This window comes from Ovis canadensis, chromosome 25 (genome assembly GCF_042477335.2).
Source record: "Ovis canadensis isolate MfBH-ARS-UI-01 breed Bighorn chromosome 25, ARS-UI_OviCan_v2, whole genome shotgun sequence".
In the NCBI taxonomy this organism is placed as follows: Eukaryota; Metazoa; Chordata; class Mammalia; order Artiodactyla; family Bovidae; genus Ovis; species Ovis canadensis.
This window is the reverse complement of record NC_091269.1, coordinates 52,495,001-52,516,542: the sequence shown is the minus strand read 5'-3', so window position 1 is coordinate 52,516,542 and position 21,542 is coordinate 52,495,001. Positions and strand designations below refer to the sequence as shown.

At 55.8% G+C, this 21,542-nt stretch overlaps 1 protein-coding gene across 8 annotated transcripts in view; it reads right to left on the bottom strand.

Annotated features, from left to right (window-relative positions):
• Nucleotides 1–8,037: 8,037 nt before the first annotated feature.
• ZMIZ1 (zinc finger MIZ-type containing 1) overlaps nucleotides 8,038–21,542 on the bottom strand; it is a 240,815-nt gene continuing 227,310 nt past the window's right edge. For 5 of the 8 annotated variants that reach the window (XM_069572535.1, XM_069572537.1, XM_069572536.1 and 2 more), the window contains 7 exons: nucleotides 20,659–20,819; nucleotides 19,198–19,265; nucleotides 18,826–18,894; nucleotides 18,105–18,349; nucleotides 16,891–17,057; nucleotides 13,358–13,615; nucleotides 8,038–11,945 (listed from right to left, as the gene is read on the bottom strand). In XM_069572535.1, coding sequence (XP_069428636.1) covers nucleotides 11,838–11,945; nucleotides 13,358–13,615; nucleotides 16,891–17,057; nucleotides 18,105–18,349; nucleotides 18,826–18,894; nucleotides 19,198–19,265; nucleotides 20,659–20,819 — 1,076 coding nt within the window. In that variant the 3' untranslated portion in view covers nucleotides 8,038–11,837. The remainder of the gene's footprint in view (nucleotides 11,946–13,357; nucleotides 13,616–16,890; nucleotides 17,058–18,104; nucleotides 18,350–18,825; nucleotides 18,895–19,197; nucleotides 19,266–20,658; nucleotides 20,820–21,542) is intronic. The other 3 variants (XM_069572538.1, XM_069572539.1, XM_069572542.1) reach the window with 1 other exon arrangement.

Sequence of the window (21,542 nt, the reverse complement as noted above, 5' to 3'; positions counted from 1 at the left end):
CAGGAAGTGATTCCAGGCCCAGCCAGGACCATTGCCCCCGAGGCTGGTGTGGTGGGCATGTCTCAGGCTGAAGCAGCACGTGGCAGGACTACCATAAGGCAGCCATGTGTCTCCTGAGCCTCCTTTGCCCTTGGCCTGGCTCAGGTGAGTCACACACCCCTGAGCATGCAGCTGTCCTCTGGGCAGCCTCTCCCCAGGGAGTGCAGTTTACAAGGGCAGCCACGGGAGCAGGGCTGCGAGCATACCTCCTCAATGACTGGTTAATACTCAGGTGTCCTTTTCATGATGACATTGCTTCTGAGGCCTCAGAGACACGTGGTTCCTCCTTGTTCCTTTAGGTCTGCTCTCGTGGCAGCAGGGGCGGAGCTGGGTCTTCAGCAGGCAGTTCAGGGTATCTGAGGCCTCCCCGGAATCCTCATCCTTGGGTCTTTTTAGCTCATTTCTCTTTGCTCGCCGGGGTCAGGGCCCCGAGGGCTGGGGGATCACCTGCCTGGGGTTGTGTCCCTGTTCCTCTTTCTCCTGCTGCACCACGAGGCGGGGGAACTCCCATTACATCCTTCACCCAGTGCTTCCTGGGACTCATCCCTCTTTGGGCACCAAGCTGTGGGACTGGAGGTCTCTTTCCAGCAGCCTCTGGCACCTAGAGGAAGAGGCTCACAGGACATGCTCCTGTTTCTCCGCTGCACACCACTAGGGGGCAGCTCAGAGGCGAAGCTGCCTCCTCCGCACCCTTGGCCCCTAGCTGCAGCCCCTCACCTTTCCCCTAGTGTGGAGCAGCTGTGAAGGTGCTAAAGGGGTTGAGTGGTCGTTTCAAAGTCTCAGGATGTTGAGGGTAGGGATCAGGCTCTGCGCCCCTCCTGGCATTAGTGGTGTCCTCATGTAGCAGAGCGGTAACCCCGCAGGCCTCTGAAAAGCTGCCCATATGCACCCTGCATCTTTCTCCATATCCTCTCTCTCTCTCTTTCCCTTTCTCTTGTGACAGCCCATCTTTCCCCAAAGCCATGACAACACCTGGGCCCTAGTCCTCAGGACATGATGGAGCCCAGCAGTCCTGGGAGGACTGGCCTTGGGAATGACACAAGGGGAGGATGGCAAGGGTTTCTCTCCATCCCTCCACGCCTTGAGCTTGGGCTTTTCTAATATAACCACCAATCCAGGGCGTCCTGCATGGCATATGGGAATTTGCTTCACGCTGATGGTTTGGTGACCTATGGTTGCATGACAAACTAGCCTGAAGCAGCAGCTTCAGTCAATGACAAACGCTGATTCGGCTCACGGACCTGGAAGCTGACTGGACCCAGCTGTTGCTGACAGTCCTCCCTTGGGGTGTTCTGGGCCAGATACTGGCTAGGCTGGGGTTATCTTCAAGTCTTCCTCACTTTCATGTCTGGTGCTCAGGCTGAAACACTCGGACAGGCAGGACTGGACACAGCTGGGGCTCCAGGGGCATCCCTCACTTTCTGTGTGGTTCCTCCCTGTGGTCCTTCCAGACTGTGGCTTCAGAGAGATGGACTTCTTTAAGGTGGCTGAGGACCCCCAGATCTATAAGAAATATCCATGTTTCTCCATCTTATATAACTTGACTTTTTTTTCCTGACAGTAACCTTAATGTTCTTGAATGTTTAGAGAGTTCCCACTCCGTCCTGCTATGAACTGCATAGCAACACGTCTTCTGTTAACTTGGCAATGAAGGGCATCCGGTCCAAATCCCTTCACTTTAACTCCTGGGTTTCCTCCTAGATCACAGAACTGATGGGGAGACATCTCCATTTGAAGACAGACATACACACACACCCCTTTGTCCCAAGGTTTTTCCCCTTCTTAACAACACTTTCACATCCTTTGGAAGCAATCTTTTTCCCTCTACATCTTCTGAGTTTATAAATCAACCTATCCAGGTGCCTGAGCCCTACAGTGTAAACCAGAAGTCTGCAAACTTTTTCCTAAAGCGACAGATAATATATTCTTTATGTTTTGTGGGCCAAGAGGCACAATTGAGACTATGATATAAGTACTTATATATGACCTGAATTATGGTAAAACATGAAGGATGCAGGGAAGACATCAGATTAAATACTATTTAAGGGGCTTCCCTGGCGGTCCAGAGGCTGGGAAACTGCCTGCTGGTGCAGAGGACATGGCTTCGAGCCCTGGTCAGGGAACAGGGATCCCACATGTCACGATTACTTGCACACTGTGATTACCTGTGTGCCGCAGCTACTGAAGCCCGAGTGCCCTAGAGGCCGTGCTCGGCAACAAGAGGAACCGCTGCAGTGAGAAGTCCTGCATGGCAACTAGAGAGCAGCCCCTACTTGCTGCAGCTAGGGAAAGCCCACACGCAGCAGCAAAGACAGTGCAGCCGAAACTTGAGAGAGAGAGATTTAGGAAGTCAAGTCATCAAAACTTGGTTGTTAAGGTCGTGAGAGGGATGGGGAAATTGCAGACTAGGCCAAAGGGCACAGGAGCAACACCCAGAGGACCGAGGCGTGCTGCGTTAGGTGGAGTTCTCCAGAGGCAGAGCCTGAGATCGAGATCCATGTGATAGCGATTTATTGAGGGACTGCTATTCAGAGCAACCTGTACAACTGGGAGGGGTGGAGCAGGGAGAGGCTAGCGTTGGCCTGATCACAGAGCAAGGGCTTTGGAGCATAAACTATACTACATGACATCTTTCTTAAGGCAGAGGGCCAGAATTTTAGACTCTGTACTAGCCATTGCTTGTGGGCTGGCCCTATGGGGTATAAGTTCCCAGATAAGACAGTTCTTGACACCTCAGGGCCATTCTCTAGAGAAAAGGGAGCTGTGGGCTAAGAGCCCACACTCACGGTAGCTCTGGGCTTTGGCCCTGCAGAGGGACGTGGGCAGAAAACAGAAGTGTTTCCTATAGTCCTTGCACTGCTCAGATCCACCTGCTTCTCACATTAAGCTGACCTTGTCTGCCTATTGACAGACCAGAGTCGTCATTGGTTTGGGTTGTAACCAAAGGATAGCATCCACCCTCACAGGATGTCATCTCCAATCTGATACCTCAGCTGCGTCTTGACGAGGCCGTTCTACCATCTCTCAGGTCTGCAGCCTCTGTGTGGTGTAGAACCTAGGATCATGGAGTCATGGCCACACCATTTTTTCTGTAACTCAGACCTCTAGTCTGCAATGATCTTGTATGAGAACCCACATCAGTGAATTAGACACTCTCTGAGCCCTCAGATAGGGCTTCCCTGGTGGTTCAGACATTAAAGAATCTGCTTGCAGTGCAGAAGACCTGGGTTCGATCCCTAGATTGGGAAGATTCCCCTAGAGAAGGGAATAGCAGCCCACTCCAGTGTTCTGCCTGGAGAATCCAATGGACAGAGGAGCCTGGCGGGCTACAGTCCATGGGGTCACAAAGAGAGGGACACGGCTGAGCGATTAAGCACGAGTCCTCAGATAAGGGTGCTGGCCTCAGGCCCTACAGGACAGAGAGGCAACCCCTTACCCAGAAGGTGTATCAGTTTGAGTCAAGGTGAATCACCCCTGTTTCCCTGACAGAAGGGGCCCTATGTAGTAAACTTGCACCGAGTGGCTTGTTGATCTGCTTGTGGAATGTTATTGTATCAGGGGCTCAGCTTTGGTCTTCATGGCTGACAGGTTGGACTTTCAGCAGTGGCAGTAGCTAGATCAGCCCTGATGACAGGGAGCCTCTGCTGCTGGGCTCATGCAACTTGATCTCTATCTCGCTGTCACTCCATTCTCCATGACACTTGCTGGAAGCCCATGTTATGCAAAACACTAGACAGAGAGCAAGGGACGGGGACAGATTCTGGCCGATCAGCTGGTCGAGCCGCCCTGCCTCCTTGGTTGTTTCGTGCCTCTTCTGTACTGGACACTCCCTGGCATCTGATAAAATGTGCTCTGTGGGTCCTCACATTTTCCCCAGGCTCATAGGTCTAACCACATACCTCTTTACCAGTCCTCCCATCTCAGGTAGGCCATTCTTGCTCTTTCCAGTGCATGGTCAGGACACTTCAGGAGCACTGAAGACCCAGAAGAGGGGACTGTCATGGAATCCAAGACAAGGGAGCTTCAAAGCAGAAGCGGCAATTATCAAAGGTAGCCGTGAGGTCCAGTCTCCAGACCAGTGAGCTAAGCCATCTGCCCCTGCCTGTGAGCACCTGTACATCTTTTGCTTAGTGACCTCTCCATGCAGAATAGAGGACCAGGCATACAGTCTGAACCTCTGCCCATTGGAAGAACACTCTCTCACTGTCAGTCTTTCGGCCCCTTAAGAGGGGCTGCAGGGCAGGCTCTGCCCACACGGGATTTGCACCCACATATCAAGTGGCCTCATCTGTGAACCATGCTTAGGAATCTTCCTTGTCTGCCAGCTGGTTATAATACACCCTCCAGGTAGCAATAAGTAACTGCTGAGGGGGAAGCATTGGCACACCATCCTGATTTCGCGTCTTGAGGGGTCTCACTGCTTCCCTATCAGGGACCTGACTTTGGTGTAGGAGAATGGCCTAGATGGCCTTTCTGAGGTTCTGCTGCTCTAACGATGAAGCCCTTGCCTCATCTCACTCTGTCTGGCTCCCAGCCGCAGAGAATAATTTTGGTGCTTCTCGCCAACAGTTTCTGTGGACTCTTTGTTTTGAATGGCTGACGGAGAGATCTGAGACTATTCTTCCCTTTTTTCAATGAATCAGTGACACTTTGCAATAGCCACACAATTCCATAGTCTTAATAGTTATTCCTTCCACCTACCCTTCAAATGCGAGAGACATTGCAACAGCTGGCACAACCCCCCACCCGTGTGCCATCCCAGTGCGCCACAGGTGAAGATGGGAGTAGCAGATACACAGCTGCCCCATGCCCACAACTGGCACCAGGGGTGGGACCTCATTCACATCTAGTCAGTGACCGCCTCCAGCATCCTATTCCCGAAGGCCGCCTCCCAGGCCCCCTCCTGCACCCACTGTCTTAGTCTGGTTCCCTAGGAGCAGAGCCTGAGACAGGCCTTCAGATTCCCGTGGTTAACTGAGGGAGTGTTCTCAGGAGAAACCTACAAAGGAGAGAGTGAGGGCAAAAAGCAGGAGAAAGAGCAGAAGAAATATCTGGCCTCAGGTGAAGTCCAGCCCCGACTGGATCCACAGAGGATGCTAACCACACTGCAGTAAAGGCTGTCATTTGGTGGCTTTTAGTAATCATCTTTGAGTGTGGAAGCCTTGGCAGGGGTGCACGTGTGTGTGTGTGTGTGTGTGGCTGGGGGGGGTGGTGACCTCCCAGGCAAGGAGGTCCCTGTCTGCTGAGGACAACTGTCCTGTGAAGAGAAGTGAGTTGCTGGCAGCCAACATCCTCCAGACCCTTAGGGATTGGTGCCACCAGCCAGAGAAGGGGAGCTTGACAGACTTCCGCTGCTCTTAGTGACGATGGAACCTGTGAAGACAATGAAGACCGCCGAGTCAGGGGACTTAAGGAGTACCAAAGACCCAGAAGAGGGGATTGTCATGGAATCCAAGGGAAAGGGGCTGCACGGCAGAAGCGACAACTGTCAAAGGCAGCCCTGAGGTCCAGTCTCCAAAAGGGGGGCAGATTTGAGAAAACAAGGGGTCATAGGTGAGCTTGTGAGAGAAGTTTCGGAGAATGTCAGAGACGTTGGCTGCATGGTGTCAAGGATGATGAGCGATCAAGGAAAGATTGAGAAGTCTGCATGAGAATGAGCAGAGAGGCTGGACAGCCAAGGGTGGGGGTGAGGCTGTTAGACCCACAGGCTTAAGCTCCAGGCCTGCGGAAGGGAGTGGGGGAGGGTCCGGGAAGGGGCTGAAGTCCTTCCCAGAAGAGATGGAGGTGACAGTTTCAGAGGCTGAGGAGGGACTGGTCCTGACTGGGGAAGGAACACCACATCCTCTGGGCCTGGGCGGAAAAAGATAAGTCTGGGGGAGGAGGAACACAGGTTAGTGGGTGGGGGAAAGTTAGTGGGGGTCTATGTGAGGGTGGGGTAGCCTGCTAAGCAAGGTGGGCATGGTGTATCAGGAGGCTGGAGCTGAAGGAGAGAGACATTGGTGGGCAGGTAGGAGTTCCTGCCCTGAGGTCTCAGTGAAGCAGGAGATCCTAATTTGTCCTTGAAGCTGCATGTGGGGCTGAATAACTTTCCCTACCAGCACGCTATGGCCTTATGTGGAGGGACAGTCATTTAGCAGGTGGGGGCTCTGCAGGGTGGGTTGGGAAGAATGGAAACCCAAGATGACCCATGGGCTGAAGGATATGCTGAAGATGTGTGAGGGGACAGAGGAAGCAGAGGGTAGAGAGCAGTATGGCAGGAGGCTGAGTTCCAAGCTGCTCTAAGTGAGGCCCTTCCTGGGATTTTCCCATTGGCTTCTCTCACTCTAGGCCCACGGAAGGAAGCAGTCGGTCTCAGGAGGAGTTAGAGGGGTGGGGTGGGTGGGTCTCCATGCAGCCTTGCTAGGCGGTCACCTGACTATATTAAGCTGTATCCCTGGCTTCAGGCTCTGAAGCTAGAACAGCAGGAAGGTTTGCTTTTTATCTTAAAGTTAGGGGAGCATACTTCCCTGCCTCTCCCTCCCCACCCCCTGCCCACTTCCTGCCTTTAAGGCAATGGCATTTAAACTTTTTGTTTTTAACCACAACCCACAAGTAAGAATTAATTTTACAGCATGATTCAGCAGACACAGACACACAATTGCAACAAAAGTTTCATGATACAATCAGCACCCTTACTTTGTAAGGGTGCTCTTTGTATTTTCTATTTCAGTCTCATATATTTCTTTAAAAAAGTGCTTGTCACAACCCACCAAAATGATTTCATGAGCCACTGACAGGGCCGTGGGAAAGCTCTGCTCCAGGGCAGTGGGGAACTGGGGGGCCCTTTGGGAAGCTGTTGTCGATGCCACTCATCCCTCTTCCAGGAGTGTCGGTTCTCAGAGAAAACGCCTCTTGCCCGCAGAAGGCAGTGGCCGCGGGATTCCAGGTTTAATGTAAGCTCTCCTCCTCCCCTCCCCTTCCATCTCCCTCCAAGAAGAAAAGCTGGCCAGCCTGGAGAAGTCCTGGAAGCAGGCGACTTCCTGGCCCCCAGTTCTCCACGGGCAGTTCTGTGCCTGATGACACCCTGCACACGTCCTCCTGGCTCACTCTGGCACACACACACCTGCTCACATGCAGATCTGTGCTCTCTCCTGACACACATTCCCCCCCCCCCCGCCCCAGCCACCATCCCCCAACGTGGACACATACACTCCGGGGGATATACTCTGGGGTGCCTTCCTTCTTTGGACTCAGCCTCACACTGTCTCTGTGGAGGGAAAGCCACAACAGCCAAATTCTAGTCTGTCCTATTTTCTGAGGCCAGAGCTGAGAGAAGAGGGGAGCTCTTCTGATGCTGGGCTCTGAGAATCAGATTCACTTCCCCGAAGTTCAGGAGGAGACATAGGAAGGGAAGCCAGTTGTGTGTCTGAGGCTGTAAGGACAGTTAATAGAAACAGGACCTGGGCAGTGTCTGTAGCAAAGAAGCTTATGTAAGTTGCAATCATGGGCAAGAGAAGACTCAAGGTCCCTCTTAAAGGGGAAGGGGGCGAGGGTGCTGAGAAGTGGGGTGGCCAGAGAGAGGTGGTCAGAGGGACAGCAGCTGTCTTAACATGATGAGATTCCTGTTCCTAAGACCAGAGAATCCACCAGGGGCTTGCTATCAGAGCCCAGACAGCACTGCATAGCCTTTGAGTCACACTGGGTCTGAGTCCCAGAACCCCCTACAGGGCCTGGCACCATTCAGGGTCCGTTTCGTGCCAGCCAGGCCATCCCTTCACCAGGACCAGGGACCGCTGGAGACCCGGAGGTGAGACCGCTGGGCACTGCACATTCATATGGGCTAGGTTCCAGGTTCTCTGCAGGGACCCCTGCATCAGGGGCTCCTCCAACTTAGTACCTGACTGCACAGTTTCTGTTTGTTTTGCAGGGTGATCGGGCAGGGGTGGCGGTTGATAAAGCAAAACCAGCAAACACCCAAACCACTCCTTACCATTCACAAAATCGCTAGTTCGCCAAGCCTTTGTTTTTGTCCATTTATTTAGAAAAAAGAAATTAACATGGGCAAATGAGATACCTCAGCGTGACAACAGAGCATAGAAATGTCTAGCAATAGTCAAATAATTTGATCTTTAAATACAAAATAACCACATGAACACCTAATATACAGGTTTCATCTGAATACATATTTATTAGATAAATATTAGAGGCTGTCACATCATCTAACTACATACAGGTTTGCAAGACTAGAAATCACAATTAGTTTTCTGACCAGTTTAAAGTATGAAATGATTGCATTGTACAGAGATGTACAAAGACGATGACGGTGGCTGTGGGGGTTACTTCAGGCTGCACGGTGGGTGTGTGTTCACGCGTGTCTGTGTCAATCATCTGCGATCATGATATCAAAAATTATACAAAGTATGAATTTGGTTACAAGTTTCTTCTGAAATCCCCGTTTCTTTTCATTATTTCCATAGCACCCTAAAAATACACAGGTGGCGGGACGAGTACACTGAAGCTAAATAGTACATGTAGGTAAAATAAAAACAAGAACGGAACAAAAAATTCCTTTCCACACAGAGTCAGAGTATATTACACGGTGAGACAGATGCGGAGAGGGACCTCACAGACGCTAACAGACAGGATCTAGTTTTTTTCCACGTTAAGATGGAGTTCCAAGCCTTTTTGTTTTGTTCCGTAAAATAAAAACAATACACATTCCGAGGGAAATGAATGCATCTGTTAACATGTCTCTATTTCGCATTTACATATGTACACATGTCCCTTGAGTGGCTGCTGCCCGCGTCGCCCTGTCTGGTTGGGTGAGGCCGAGGGAGCAGACATGGAGCTCTCTGGGGGTTCAGGGCTTCCATTAGGGAGAAAGTATTAGTTCCTTAAAAAATAAAAATGGCTACAGGAATATGATCCATGGGTAAAGCTTCAAACCAAGAAGATGGGGTGATTGCTTGTACTTGGGCCTTCCCGCCTGCCTGCTGGCGCCCTGTCCATTCCGTGGAGTGGAGGCAGCAGTGTGCCTATGGCCTGGGTGGATGCTTGTCATGGAGAAGTGGCTTGCTGAGGCATCGTTTTTGCTGAGGTTACGTATGGCTCCAAGTAGTCATCTGAAAGGGTCAGGGAAGCATCTCCCCAGAGTTCAGAACCGCCCTTGCTTGGGGAAGCCGTCGTCACCTGACTGTGTCACCAACTAGGGCTCGTTCCAGCCCCAGACACCTTGATGCCCACCCCCCTACCCCCACCCCACCAACCCGGCTCCAAAATCACTCTGGAAGAGGATGTGCCCAGAGCGTAGGATGCAGGCACCACAGGTCTGGAAAGCTCTTTGCTGAACTTGCTGGTGGAGGCTTGCTTGAGAGGGGACCCAGGAAATCCACCTCAGGGTGCTGAGCCCACGGCTTACTCAGAGACGGATGAGGGAGGTGCCCGGAGCCTGGGTTGTGGGCAGTAGATAGACCCTCTGTGCTAGAAAGCTGTGGGTAAGTTGGTGAGCAGAGTGGGGACACCCTGATAACAACAAGAACACACCCAGGCCTTTTTGAGACAGTCTTGCAAGGCAGGAAGCGGGAAATTCTAAGGAAGGCATCTATAGGTCTGTCTGGGGCGGGGCAACCCCAGATGGCCTGACACAGCTGGGGCTAAGGGTCACTGGTCGGAGACGGCCACATGTGTCCCCACCAGCCAACTGGGGATGGCTCCCAACAGCGGGTAGCCTGGTCTTCGTCTAACTCACGGTACAGCCACCCATGCTTTTCGTCCCTTCATCTGTACAAATGGCCCTGGTTGCTTTTTTGTTTTTGTTTGTTGTTTTTTTTTTTTAAAAAAAGGGACTCGGTCTTTGTCATTGAGTCAAGGTATTTTAAAAACACCAGCAAAGGCTATAACCAGGTCATGAAAATGTTGAATATTATCAAAGACAATACTAAAATATTCACAAAGATATTTACAAAAGCAATTCTTAAAATAATTGATTTGCATACGGAACACCACTCTGTTTGAAAAAACCTCAACAACGGGACAAAGGAAAGGGGTGGGGGAGGGACGATGGCAGCTTTCCTACAGAAAACTCTGTGCCGGGCCGGCTGGTTCCGTGACCGGAAGTCAACTGCTGGGGCCAGCGTTCCGGTCAGATCCAGAGGAGTGCTGGGTGTCCCCCGGCCAACAGAGGGGGAGGCAGAGACTGAAAACAGACAGTGAACGGGGGAGCGAGCGAAGGTCCCGGGCAGCAGCAGGGTAGGGGCACGACAAATTTACAGAGGAGATCCAAGCGACCCAACCGCCCAGCATCACAGGCCACGTGGCTCGGGGAGCACAGGGGAGCCTGGAACAAAACGGACGCACAGAAAACTACCCGGGGCACTCTGAGAGTGAGCGAGCGGTTGGCAGGATGGAGCAAAGCACGGAGGGTAAACCAGAGGCTGCTTCTGCTGGAGCAGGAGTGTGGGGTGAGCTTGCAAGAGCAGAGGGACACGAAGCGAGGGAGAGGCTGGCGGCCAAGAGCTGGGGCTGAGACAGCCACAGAAACACCATGCGATGCTTGATTCTGGCACACATGGCAATGGGCTGTGCTGGAGCCCGGGCAGCCTGGAGCCCAGACCAGACTCACACACGGTGATGGGCTGCGCTGGAGCCCGGGGCAGCCTGGAGCACAGACCAGATGCACACACGGTGATGGGCTGCGCTGGAGCCCAGGTCAGCCTGGAGCACAGACCAGACAGACAGAGGAGCCGGAGAGCGAGCGATGCCCGGGGTTCCTGCTGCTGAGCCCTTGCATCCCCTGCCTTTCCACCGCCCACCCTGCCGTCCGGGCGGACACGGGCACTGGGGCAGAGGGACGTGGGCGTTACAGTCTCAGAGGGGTGGGGGAGGGGAGCAGAGGAAGGAAGCAGAACACACGGGGAGAAATGGTTCGCTTGCTGTCCAAGTCCAATGTTCCTCTTCTCCAAGTAACTTCGTAGCTTTGTTGCAGTCGTTTAAAAACCAGGAGAGGCTTGGAGCAAAACTGTAAGTTGCTGATTCTATTGGACTCCAACTTTGACTGGTGGCCCTCCCCGCTCCAACTAAGGGCACAATAATTTCAGCTGGGGTCTTTCTCTGCACCCCCGTCCCCCCGAGGCTGGGCCCTGGCCTGAGTCAGTGGTTCTAGGGCCATCCTGGCTTTGAGAGGCCCTGACTCCCTTTTTCCACCCGTCCCCGAGCAAGAGGGTGAGTGGCTCTCCCTCTCCCAAACACAGAATCTTGTCTTTTTTCTCTGCTTTCTGAGACTGTTCAAAGGGTATCCTGGCTTAAGAGGTCTGGGGTCAAAGCGATAGCCTTGGCCCCTGAGAGTTCTCTTGCCCAGAGGTTTGTGCTTTTCTGTGGTGGGTGGTGGTGGTGGTGGTGGGCAGGCTGTTCTCAATGCTGCCAGCTGCCGCTGCTCCTCCAAGGCTTGGGGCCGCCGGGGTCTGGGGGGCTTTCTCTCAGGGTCACAGTCACTTGGAGATGGCTCTGGGCCAGGAAGCAGGGAAGCTGGGCTACAGTTTAGAAACTGGAAGAATCTGGGGGGCACTGGAGGGTCGTCTGGAAGCCACCATCAGCGTGTGCCCCCTCCCTGGGCTGTTGCCCCGTCTCGAGGGTCATCTTCAGGGCCTGCTCTGGGCGTGGGCTCCAGACCCGCACTGCCTTCACAGCGCACCTTCCTGCCCCTTGGCTCTGAAGGCCGCAGAAGGGGCGGTCCGAGGGCTCGGGCTCCCAGCGGGGAAGTGTGGGGGCAGGCGGGGAAGGAGGCCGAGTGGGGAGGGGTGGCCGCGATGCAGGGGTGGGCTTCAGTTGTTCTCAAAGAGAGACAGGAGGTCATCATTACTATTGCTCGGCAGGTCGGGGGGATCCAGGTATGAGAGGAGCTCGTCGGGGTTTGTGAGTTCTGGGAGGAGCTGGAAGAGAAGTACAAAAGCCCAGTTGAGGTGTCAGCTGAGGGCGCCAGCCCAAGGCGAGGAAGGCAGGGCACCCCCAGGCCTGTTCACTTGCCCTCAACCTGCCTCCTGGGGTCCTGGCCCAAACAGGGGAAACTAAGTGCTCGTGGTCCCCAGATACACCCAGGCCACCATGCTGGTCTGGGGCACACCGTGCTCACTTCAAGTCTGGACAGTGGGGCCCTCAGCCCATCAGCTGGGAAGGCTCCTCAATGAACAGAGTGATCCTTACACTTGCCACAAGCAACTGGGGGTCACTTGGGCCTCCCAGCAAAACCAAGTGGCTTTGCACGTAAGGCTGGGTGATCTCTCTGTATACCACCACCCCACACCTCACCCAAGAACTCCTGGCTCCTTGCTGAGCCCGTGGCTGGCTGGCAGACCAACCCTACCCTCTCCTGTGAAGTCCTTGGAATCTTCTGATCTCACGGGGGAACCCTCATCAATCTACAAGCACCCGCCCTGGCCTGGTCTGGGGAGAAGAGTCAGACAAGAACTCAAGATGGCCAAAAAGCCGAGTGAGCCCCATTCACTACAGAGATCAAGGGTGACTCCTGCTGGGGCTGGGGCATGAGGGAAAGGAGTGATGGAGGAAAGGGCGGGCCTCCTGCCTGGGAATCTAGAGTCTAGGGATGAGGGGTGGGAGGGGTAAGTGCTGTCTCTCTCTCCCCAGCAGCCCTGCCCAGCTACCCAGCACCCATCACCAGTGTCCCCTGCCCCACCTTCCAGGTCATTCAGTTCTCAACATGAGGGGGTGGGGGGGGTGGTGATCCCTAAGTCTCAGTGTCCCACTTCCGCCTCAGTCACCACCACCCCCAGTGCGACCCGGGGCCTCTCACAGTGAGCGATGGAGCGAGCAGAAGCACAGGGCATGGACGACACACAGACTAGAAACTGGAGACAGACATACACCAGCGACGCAGATGGACGGACCCTGTCCCTCCAGCCCCTCCCCTGCCGCGGGGCCAGAAAGCGGAGATGGCAAGCCGATGTGGGGGAAGGGGAAGGGCGGGGATGGGTGGGGACCCTCCTGGGCTGCCTCCAGGACCAGCCCAGAGGGACTCTACTACGGGGGCCTGGGCGAGGCGGGGCAGGGCTGGCCTGCGGGACTGTGGCCAAGGGGCTGGGGGGGCGGGGCCAGCAGCGAGGGGGCGGGGACGCGGGACCCTCGGAGGGGGCTGGCCCGCTGTGGGGTTCCCTGGTCCTGGAGCCAGGGGAGGCGGGTTGGCGGGGCCCACCCTCCGGCCGCCCACCCCTCCTCACAGCTATGCCTCCACCCTGGGCATCAGGCCCTCAACACCCGCCCCTGCTCTCGGACAGGTCCCAGCGCCAGGCCTAGCCCCAGGCCAAGGCATGTGGTGATCCCAACTTACATCCAGCGAAGGCTCCGGCATGTCAGATGCTCCCTGCGCTCCGGCCTGACCCTCTAAGGCTGAGGAGGGATTAAAGGTCAGGTCGCTGTGTGGATGGTTGCCGGGAGCGGCCTGTGGCGGTTGCCGGGGAGGCTGGGAAGGAGGAGGAGGAGCCCCACTGTGATGTAATGGAGGCCCTGACTGGCTGCTGGGGTGTGGGACGTGCAAACCTTGTTGTATGGAGGGATGGGGCTGGTCAGAACTGCCAGCGTGTGGCATCTGTGGAGGAGGAGAGAGCAGGAAAAAGAGAGGTGAGGTGACGAGGTACGGCGACGAGACGCCTGGAGAAATGAAAACCAAACCAAACCAGGAAAATAACAAACCCCCAAAACAAAGCCACCCCTCTACAAAGCTGAATGCTTTTTTTTTTTGCCTCTGCAGAGAAACAAACAAACAAAAATCCTCCCCCTGAAACCGCCCGTCAGGGAGGCTGAGGCCACGTGGGGCCGGGAGGGAAGCGGCCAAGGGCTCTGAGATGAGCGGACACTGAGATCTCGGGGTCCAGGCAGGCCCCTGGGAGCCCCTCTGCCTCCCTGGCCTGGACACCAGCACAATGAACAACAGCAAGGGCAGGATGGAGAAGCGAAATGGGCATGTTTCCAGGGCACAGGGAGGCGGGCAGGAGCGCTGCTGGCGGCGTGCTGCAGGCCCGAGCTGGGCTGGCGGAGAGCGGACATGGACGACAGCATGGGCGGGCGTGCAGCTCGGGGCGGGCCTCTGCACCCCACATGGGCCCTGGGCCGGGGCTGGCAGCCAGGCAAAGGAGCACCGGGGCCTCCACGGCATGCTTCTCTCATAGACAACCTAAGGGCCCACACCCCGCCCCATGTGCACAGGGGCTGTGGGTGGGCAGGGGACACAGGAGTGAGTGAGTGAGAGTTACACTTCCCCTGTCGGCTTCAAGCAGTCCTGCCTTCAGAGCTCAGATCTCAGAGAGAAAGGTCCAGGTCCTGGCCCCATTTCCAGCATTCCCCAAGCGGCCCCCAGCCCAGCCCCGGCCCCGGCCCCGGCCCTCACACTCTGATAGTGCAGGGAGCTCCCTGATGGGCCAGGCTGCTCACTTGGAATGGGCAGCCAGGCGGCCACTTGTCTCTGTGGTCTTTCGTTACCCTCCTCCCCGCCCCGTCTTCTGGGCCACACAGAAACACTGACACTTCCTTCGTGGGTTTGCAAACTGCAGCCACACCGTCCCGATCTCCAGAGAACCCAGTTCCTCTTCCTGTTTCTCCTAAAAGTCGTTTCCTGGGCCTTGCTGTGGGCCAGCCTCTGCCCACAGTTCAGGTGGCCCCCTGCAAGCACCGCCCCTACAGCCTGGAGCCCTGAGAACAGGAGATGTCCACATGACCTTAAGGATGGTGACCCTGGGGGAACATGTGTGGGATGCAAATGAAGAAAGAAGGACCAGGAGGGGCTGGAGGGACGGCCACCACGGCTGTCAGTGTGAGGCCAGCCTGTGACTCCTCCCCACGCCTGCAGTGCTCCACGGTGCCTGCTCTGGGAAGCAGGGGGCAGGAGGGGGCTCCACACACCTGGAGCCCAGCCCCAGACAGCCCCCCCCCCCCCCGGATCTGCTGACACAGCTGCCCTCCTTGGCCCTGACATCTTGCTGGAATTATCTCGGAGCCTAGAGGGGCGGGTGCTCTCTGGGGCTGCTGACACACCCGTCAACATCCCACTTGGCACAGGAGAGCCCTTGGGTGAATGAGCGCCTGCTTGTGGCCCTCCCACTGTACACTGTGAATCCTTCTGGCCTCGAGCTCAGCAGGGTGAAGCTGCTCTGGTTGGCCAAAATGTCGGGGGTTGGTCGCAACTGCACCCCACTACCTTGTACATCTGTACTTCTGGGTCTAGTCACCATCTAACATAAGCCCAGAAATGGGCGAGGACGGTGCATATTTGAGAAGCATCCTGGGGGGCTGTGAAGTCAACTCACAGGGTTAGGTCCCTCTGCAAAGACCCCAGGCAGCAGAACTGACAAGGTGGTAGAGAGACTTGTTGGACAGGGGAAGGAAACACTGCCTCCACTGCCATGTTCGAGTGTTGGGAATTGTGAGGACTCAGAAGGTGCCATGTGAATATGGGGTCAGGGGATGATCTGGGCGACTCCTGGTAATGGAATGCTGAGATCCTGGGGAGCAGGGCCAGGGAAGGGGGCCAGGAGAAAGGCTCCCAGAAATCAGAAGCCCCACAGAGCAAAAAGTAACTTACAAAAACACGGCCAAAGGCCTGTGAAAGCAGTTATTTCTGATGTGGCATTCTGGGTTCCTGTGGGCAAGTTGCTACAGTGCCCCTTACTCAGAGTCCTTCTGGTTAATAGTCGATCCTGCTGAGAATTAGTGGCTCTGGTGTACAGGACAATCTCCTGGCCCATCCAGGCAGAGCCAATTCCATGTCGAGTGTGGGGAACACAGTGCAATCCAGAAGCCCCTTCCTTCGAGGCCACACCGTGAGAATGGAGAGCTTGGAGAGGTGCCTTCGGGTGCAGGCCCAACCCTACCACTGGGCGTTGACGAGACCCCCTGGCCCCTTCTCACTGGCAGCTGTGACCCAGGACCTACTGCCAGGCCCTCTGTGACTGCCCCTTGGCTAAGATGAGAGACACAAAGAATAATTGAGTCCTCAGTCTTCAGCCCCTGGGCCTCAGCTTTCCCAAAACACCAACTGTGTTTCCTCCATCCAGGCACCACCAGAACTTCTGCTCCTTGAGCACGAGGCCTGCGTGTCTTGCTTGCAACTGATACAAGGCACAGGCGGGAGGTCAAACTCAGAAAATGCCCACTAGACCAAGTGGGATCATCCAGCGCTGCCTAGATGAGGACCTGGGGCTGGTCAGACCTACCACCATTGCTGTTGGGGCCACAGGAAGAGAAGGGACGGCACAGGGCACCTCGCCCAAGGGGCTTTCTCAGCGACAGAGTGTGTGTTAATATGTGAAACAGGATGAGAAGTGAATCTTCTTGGGATAAGTAGATGTCCTCACGTTTCTTTTTGCAGAAGGAGGTGATCAGACTCTCAGGGGGTAAAGTGCTTGGGTTTGGGACAAAATTCTAGATGGCTGGATGGAGCTATGATAAGTCAGTGTAAGAGTGTGTGTAAGAGGGGACGGCGTGTGTGTGCGCGCGCCTGTGTAGGATGTGTGCCGTGTGTGGCAGTGTGTGGACCTGCGTGCGGGGTGTGTGCAGGCCTCCGCACGTGTGCACGTGTATGCAGTATGTATGTGCAGGTAAGAGCCTGAAGCTTCCCCCATCTGAGAACCTGATGTCCTGGGTGAAACAGCCAAATCCAGGGGTGCTGTTGAGCCATGACCCAGCCTCGGTTAGGCCCCCCAGTCCCTCCTGAGTCCCCAGACTTAACTCTCCGCCCTCCTCTTTGCCTGGGAGGGAACCAGGCAAACATCAGAAAGGTCCAGGGGAGCCCTCTGTCCCAAACAGCCCCACACTGGGGCTAGGGGCACCGGGGAGGTGGAGGGTCATGGGCGAGGAACAGGTACTCACAGTCTCCTGCATGGGGTGACTGAGGGGCTTCTCGAGGGTGGCCATGTTGTTGGGCATGTCTGGGGGGTGGGAGAGCTGGGGGGGCCCGTGCATGAAGTCATTCATGGATGTCCCACCGGGGTTCCCGTGGGGGAAGTCAAAGTTGCCATGGCCTTGATAGTTGTTTCCTGGGGATGGAACCAGATGGGGAGGGGTGTCATCAGAAGGAAAATGCCCCCCCCAACCCCCTGCCCAGGGAATCAGAGTGTGGAAACGAAGAACTCAGGCTTAACCCCCTGCAAGGCTACGGTCAGCTCTGGCAGCTCAGACCTCCATGCCTGCCCTTCATCACCGGGACGACCCAGGCCCAGAGCAGGTGGCCAGAATCTGCCCCGTAAACAAAGGAAGCTGTTTAGATTCGAGAGTCCACCCTGAGAAGTCAGCCGTCTGGCCCCCAAGCCGCTGCTCCCTTCACCATGTGGTGGTGGCGAGAGCTCAGAGGATCAGCATGCTGGAAAGCTGGGCCCCTCAGTACGCTGTGGGACTCTGGCTAGGTAGGCTAACCTCTCTGGAAATCTGATCATTCTGGAGCCCCAGGGACCTAAGGGCAGGGATTCTGTGGAGTGCTGCCATCCCCAGACTTCTGGGGGGCAGGGATGGTGCTCTCTGGGAACCGAGAGCAGTGCAGTGCAGCTGGGTCTGGGTGGCAGAGAGTGAGGGACAGGCGGCTGAAGGCTGGTGCTCCAGGCCCCTGGACTCTTGTCTCTCAGAGGGTGGGAGAGTTGCAGGGACAGGGCCAATGCGCAGACCATCGGAAGGAAACACAGGGGGCCTGGGGAAGGGCCAGAACTCCAGGGGCAGGTGGTGGCAGCGTCTCAAGCAAAGGGGCTCGGAAGCCCCTGAGATCGGCAGCTGCTGGCCCGGGAGCTCCAGGAGTCAGGAGAGGAGGCTGAGCAGGGTGGGGTGGGAGGGGCAGGAGGCTGGCTCACGGCTCAGTGTCTCCCGCATGCCTTCCCAACTGGGTACCAACCTGCAGGGCTGGACGGAACCAAGCAGCGGGAAGGAAAAGGAAGGATGGCACTGCACCCCAAGGCCAGCAGTGGGGTGTTGTTTTTTGAGGGGTGAGTTATCTCTGCCTCTTCACACCACAGCTTCCCTGCACCTGCCGCCATCACCCCAGAAACCCTGGGCCCCTGCCACAGCTTCTCCCTCCCTTTTCATCGGCCGTCGCCCACCTTGGCTGCTGTAGTCGTTGGAGTTGGCGCTCCCGGGTGGAGGCGGGAGTGGATAGGGGGATGGGCCAGGGCCCAGGGCGGCGATCATCTCCATGACATTGGGCATGATCATCTGGCTGGGGCTCATGGTCTTGAACCTCTTGGAGGGGATGCCATCAGGGTCATCTTTAATGTGTAGGTCCGACTTGATGGGCACTGGCCGCCAGCTGCATGTGGGGTCAATGGTGACCTCTTCAAACTCGGAGCTGGGGGAACAAAGGGGCAGAGCTGGGGTCCTGGGTACCAGGTTGTAGACACAAGAGCCTTCAGCTTGAAGAGACGTTGTGATGCTCTCATCCAGGCTTGCCCTGCCCCCATTCCCATCACACTCGGCCTACATCAGAGGTATGGGAGACTTTTACATCTTTGGAGAGAAGGGGAGACTGAGGCTAGGAAAAGCAAGTGGCTATGTGGCTGGCCCCAAAGCCTGCACTCACGGCACGGCCGCCACCGCAGGCCCCGTCAGCTTCCTGCTCTGAGCATGGTCCTTTCTGGAAAGTTCATCTGCCCCCAGGTAGACCAGTCCTTAAATTTGCAGAGAGGTGAGGGATGTGGGAAAATGGTCTGCCAGCCCAGTGGGAGATAAATTATCAGGGGCAACCATGTATGCTCACCTCATGCCATCAGGGCCTGCATTCTTGCTGCCCCCCGACCCCTTCCCCGCGTGGAGAGGCCTACTTACTGTTGGATGGCATTCAGGATGCCCCACATATACTGATCCACCTCCAGGCCCTCCAGCAGAGCGGTTTTACTGGAAAAGAAGAGAGGCAGGGCTTGGCCTTGGCTCCTGGACCCTAAGGGGTGGAGACACAGCTCGCTCCTCCTCACTGTGTCCAAGAGACTCAGCCCCTGCCACTGGTTACTACTGGGGCACCAACAGGAGGGGGCAGCCTTGCGACAGCTTGGTACAAGGGGACTATGCGCTGCCCCTGTGATCTGAGCCCCTCTGCTATGCATTTAGGGCAGGTGGGAGGTGGCTGGACCCCATAGAACAGGCCCCAAGCTCCTCCCACAGCCAGGTGAGTGTGCTTATACTGAGGCAGGTGTCACTTACTTGCACACAGGACACCTCCAGGTCCCTCTCTCGCAGTTCAGCTGCAGGTATGACTCCAAGTCAAAGCACTGTAGAGGCCGAAAGACAAAGACCGATGAGCCCAGGGCCCTCAGAAACCCGAACTGCCTCTGGGACCCTCATGAAGATGTCCCACCAGGGAAGGAGACAGGTGATGGAGAGACCCAGGGCTGGGGCGCTGGGTGGAGTGATGTTGCCTATTTTCTGTTGTGCATACAGCCTATGGGCCACGCCCTGCAACGCTGTGCCCAGCCCTCCTCATACCAGCTCTATGCACCAGATGACCCTCGGCCTCCGAGCAGCCTTCCAGTTCCCCTGCAGCCGCCCCTCACCAATCCTGCCACTCTCACTGGCCGAGACCATGCGTGGAGGACACGCTCCATCTGGTTCATCAGCATGTATGAGACAAATTAGGCAACCAGACACCCCCTTGCCCCCGTTTTCCCAGGGAAGGAGCTTTTGATGGAGGGGGCTCCTGACCCATTCTGAAGCCCTTGGGGCCTGTTGTGAGAGGGTGGGGGCTGAGGGTGTGGCTGGCCTGGCCCCAGGGTAGCCCCCACCCAATGCATCTCACCCACTAGGGCTGCCTGTGTTTAGCCACTCAAACTGTGACCAGGCACTCAGCCCACAGCCACTTCCTGAGCGCGTGCTCAGGGCAAGGCCTCAAGACGAGCCGGGCAGAGATGCCCCTGCTCTCAGGCTCATATCAGCCATGGTGGCCGAAAGGGCAGTATTTCCAGCTGGCTTATGACATCTGCCAGGGCTAGGACTGTCTAAATCCAGTTCTGGAGCCCTCTGGGGCTCCAGAACAGGTCTCTATAATTCTTGCTGGCTCCTTCTGAGAGAGGAAACAAAAAGAAGTGAGAGGCTAGCTCACCCATTTGTAGACATCATGATGACTGTCATATCCAAAGAGTTCTATAAGTTGGGCAAGGAAACTGTCCCCACGGCCCAGAGGAGGTACTGAGGCTTAGAGGGGAAGAATGAATTTCTACAATGGTGCATAACCAATGAAGCCTGAATTCCAAATCCCCAGCACTCTCATTTTGGGGGTGGGGGCTCCATCCTCTTTATTTCTAACCCTGTTACTACTCCATCCTCTGAAATGTTCATGTCTCTTGGTTCATAGGGAAGAAGCAGGTCCCACCAGTGAGGTTTACATCCATCCTAACTGCTCAATAAAATCTCATGAGACTTCCTCAAATCCAGAGAAGTTAAGTCCTGACACTTCAACAGCTCATTGACGATGCCTAAACCAGATGGACCTAGCTCTGAGTACACAGAGAAGTTGCTTAAAGGATGAATGATGTCAGGAATGAGTGAGTGAAATCAGCTGCTGATGGCCACGGCATCCTTCCAGGGTTGGAGACAGCCCTGCTGCCCTGTGCCTACCCTGTCGCCATCCCAGCCAGATTCCGGAAGGCTCCTCCCAGGACTGCTCACCTGGACGTGCTTGCAATCGTGGCCTCGAGCAGGCAGCTGGATACGCCGGAATGTGATGGGGCACTTCAGAGATACCTTGATGGCTGTCTGCTCCACGCCATCCTCCCCATTGAGGGTCGTGTTGCCCGATGAGGCCGCCACACTGCTGAAATTCCGCTTGACTGCAGGGTGGAGGCAGAAGTGGATAAGAAGGGCAAGGCTGTCCTACACTTCCCCTACTCCCTCAAGTGGCTGATGCACACCCATAACACTGGGAAGTCTCATAAATAGGTGCAGGGCACCTAGGCCTGGGTGAAAGTGAGATCGGCACGCTGGGGGCCCTGGGATGCCCAATACTCTGGAATGACACTCTTCAGGCGAAAAGTGTGAAGTGTCCCTGGAGGTGGCCATGTCGTCAGCCCCCCAGCCTCTGCAGTTCATGCCCTGTGTCTTCACTAGGAAGGCAGGACTTTCTGCAAAGCCTGCAAAAACAGTCTGGCACCTCATTGATTTTCTGGGTCAGTGGGAGAGCCCCACAGGCACTTTCGCACTTAGTTCTGCAAGGGTGGAAATGGCCTGGCAGGATTCTAGGGCTCAGCATACAAAGAGGCACATTTGAAGGGAGTGTAGGAGCACACTTCCCGCTTCCTGCATGGTGCCCCCAGCCCAAGTGTCTGCACCTGGGACTCGGAGCCAAGTCCCTCCCTCTCAAGTTAGGCCTGGGCTGTTGAGGTAAGGAGTCCAGTCTGCAACTGACCTCTGTGCTTCCCCCGCAACCAAGAACCCTCTTCTCCAGTTCCTCCCATCCTTCCAGGTGATCACCTTCAGGGAGCCCGTCCGGACCACCTACACCATGGTATCTTGGTTTAACCTGCCTCATATCCTGTGATAACAAAACTGTGTAC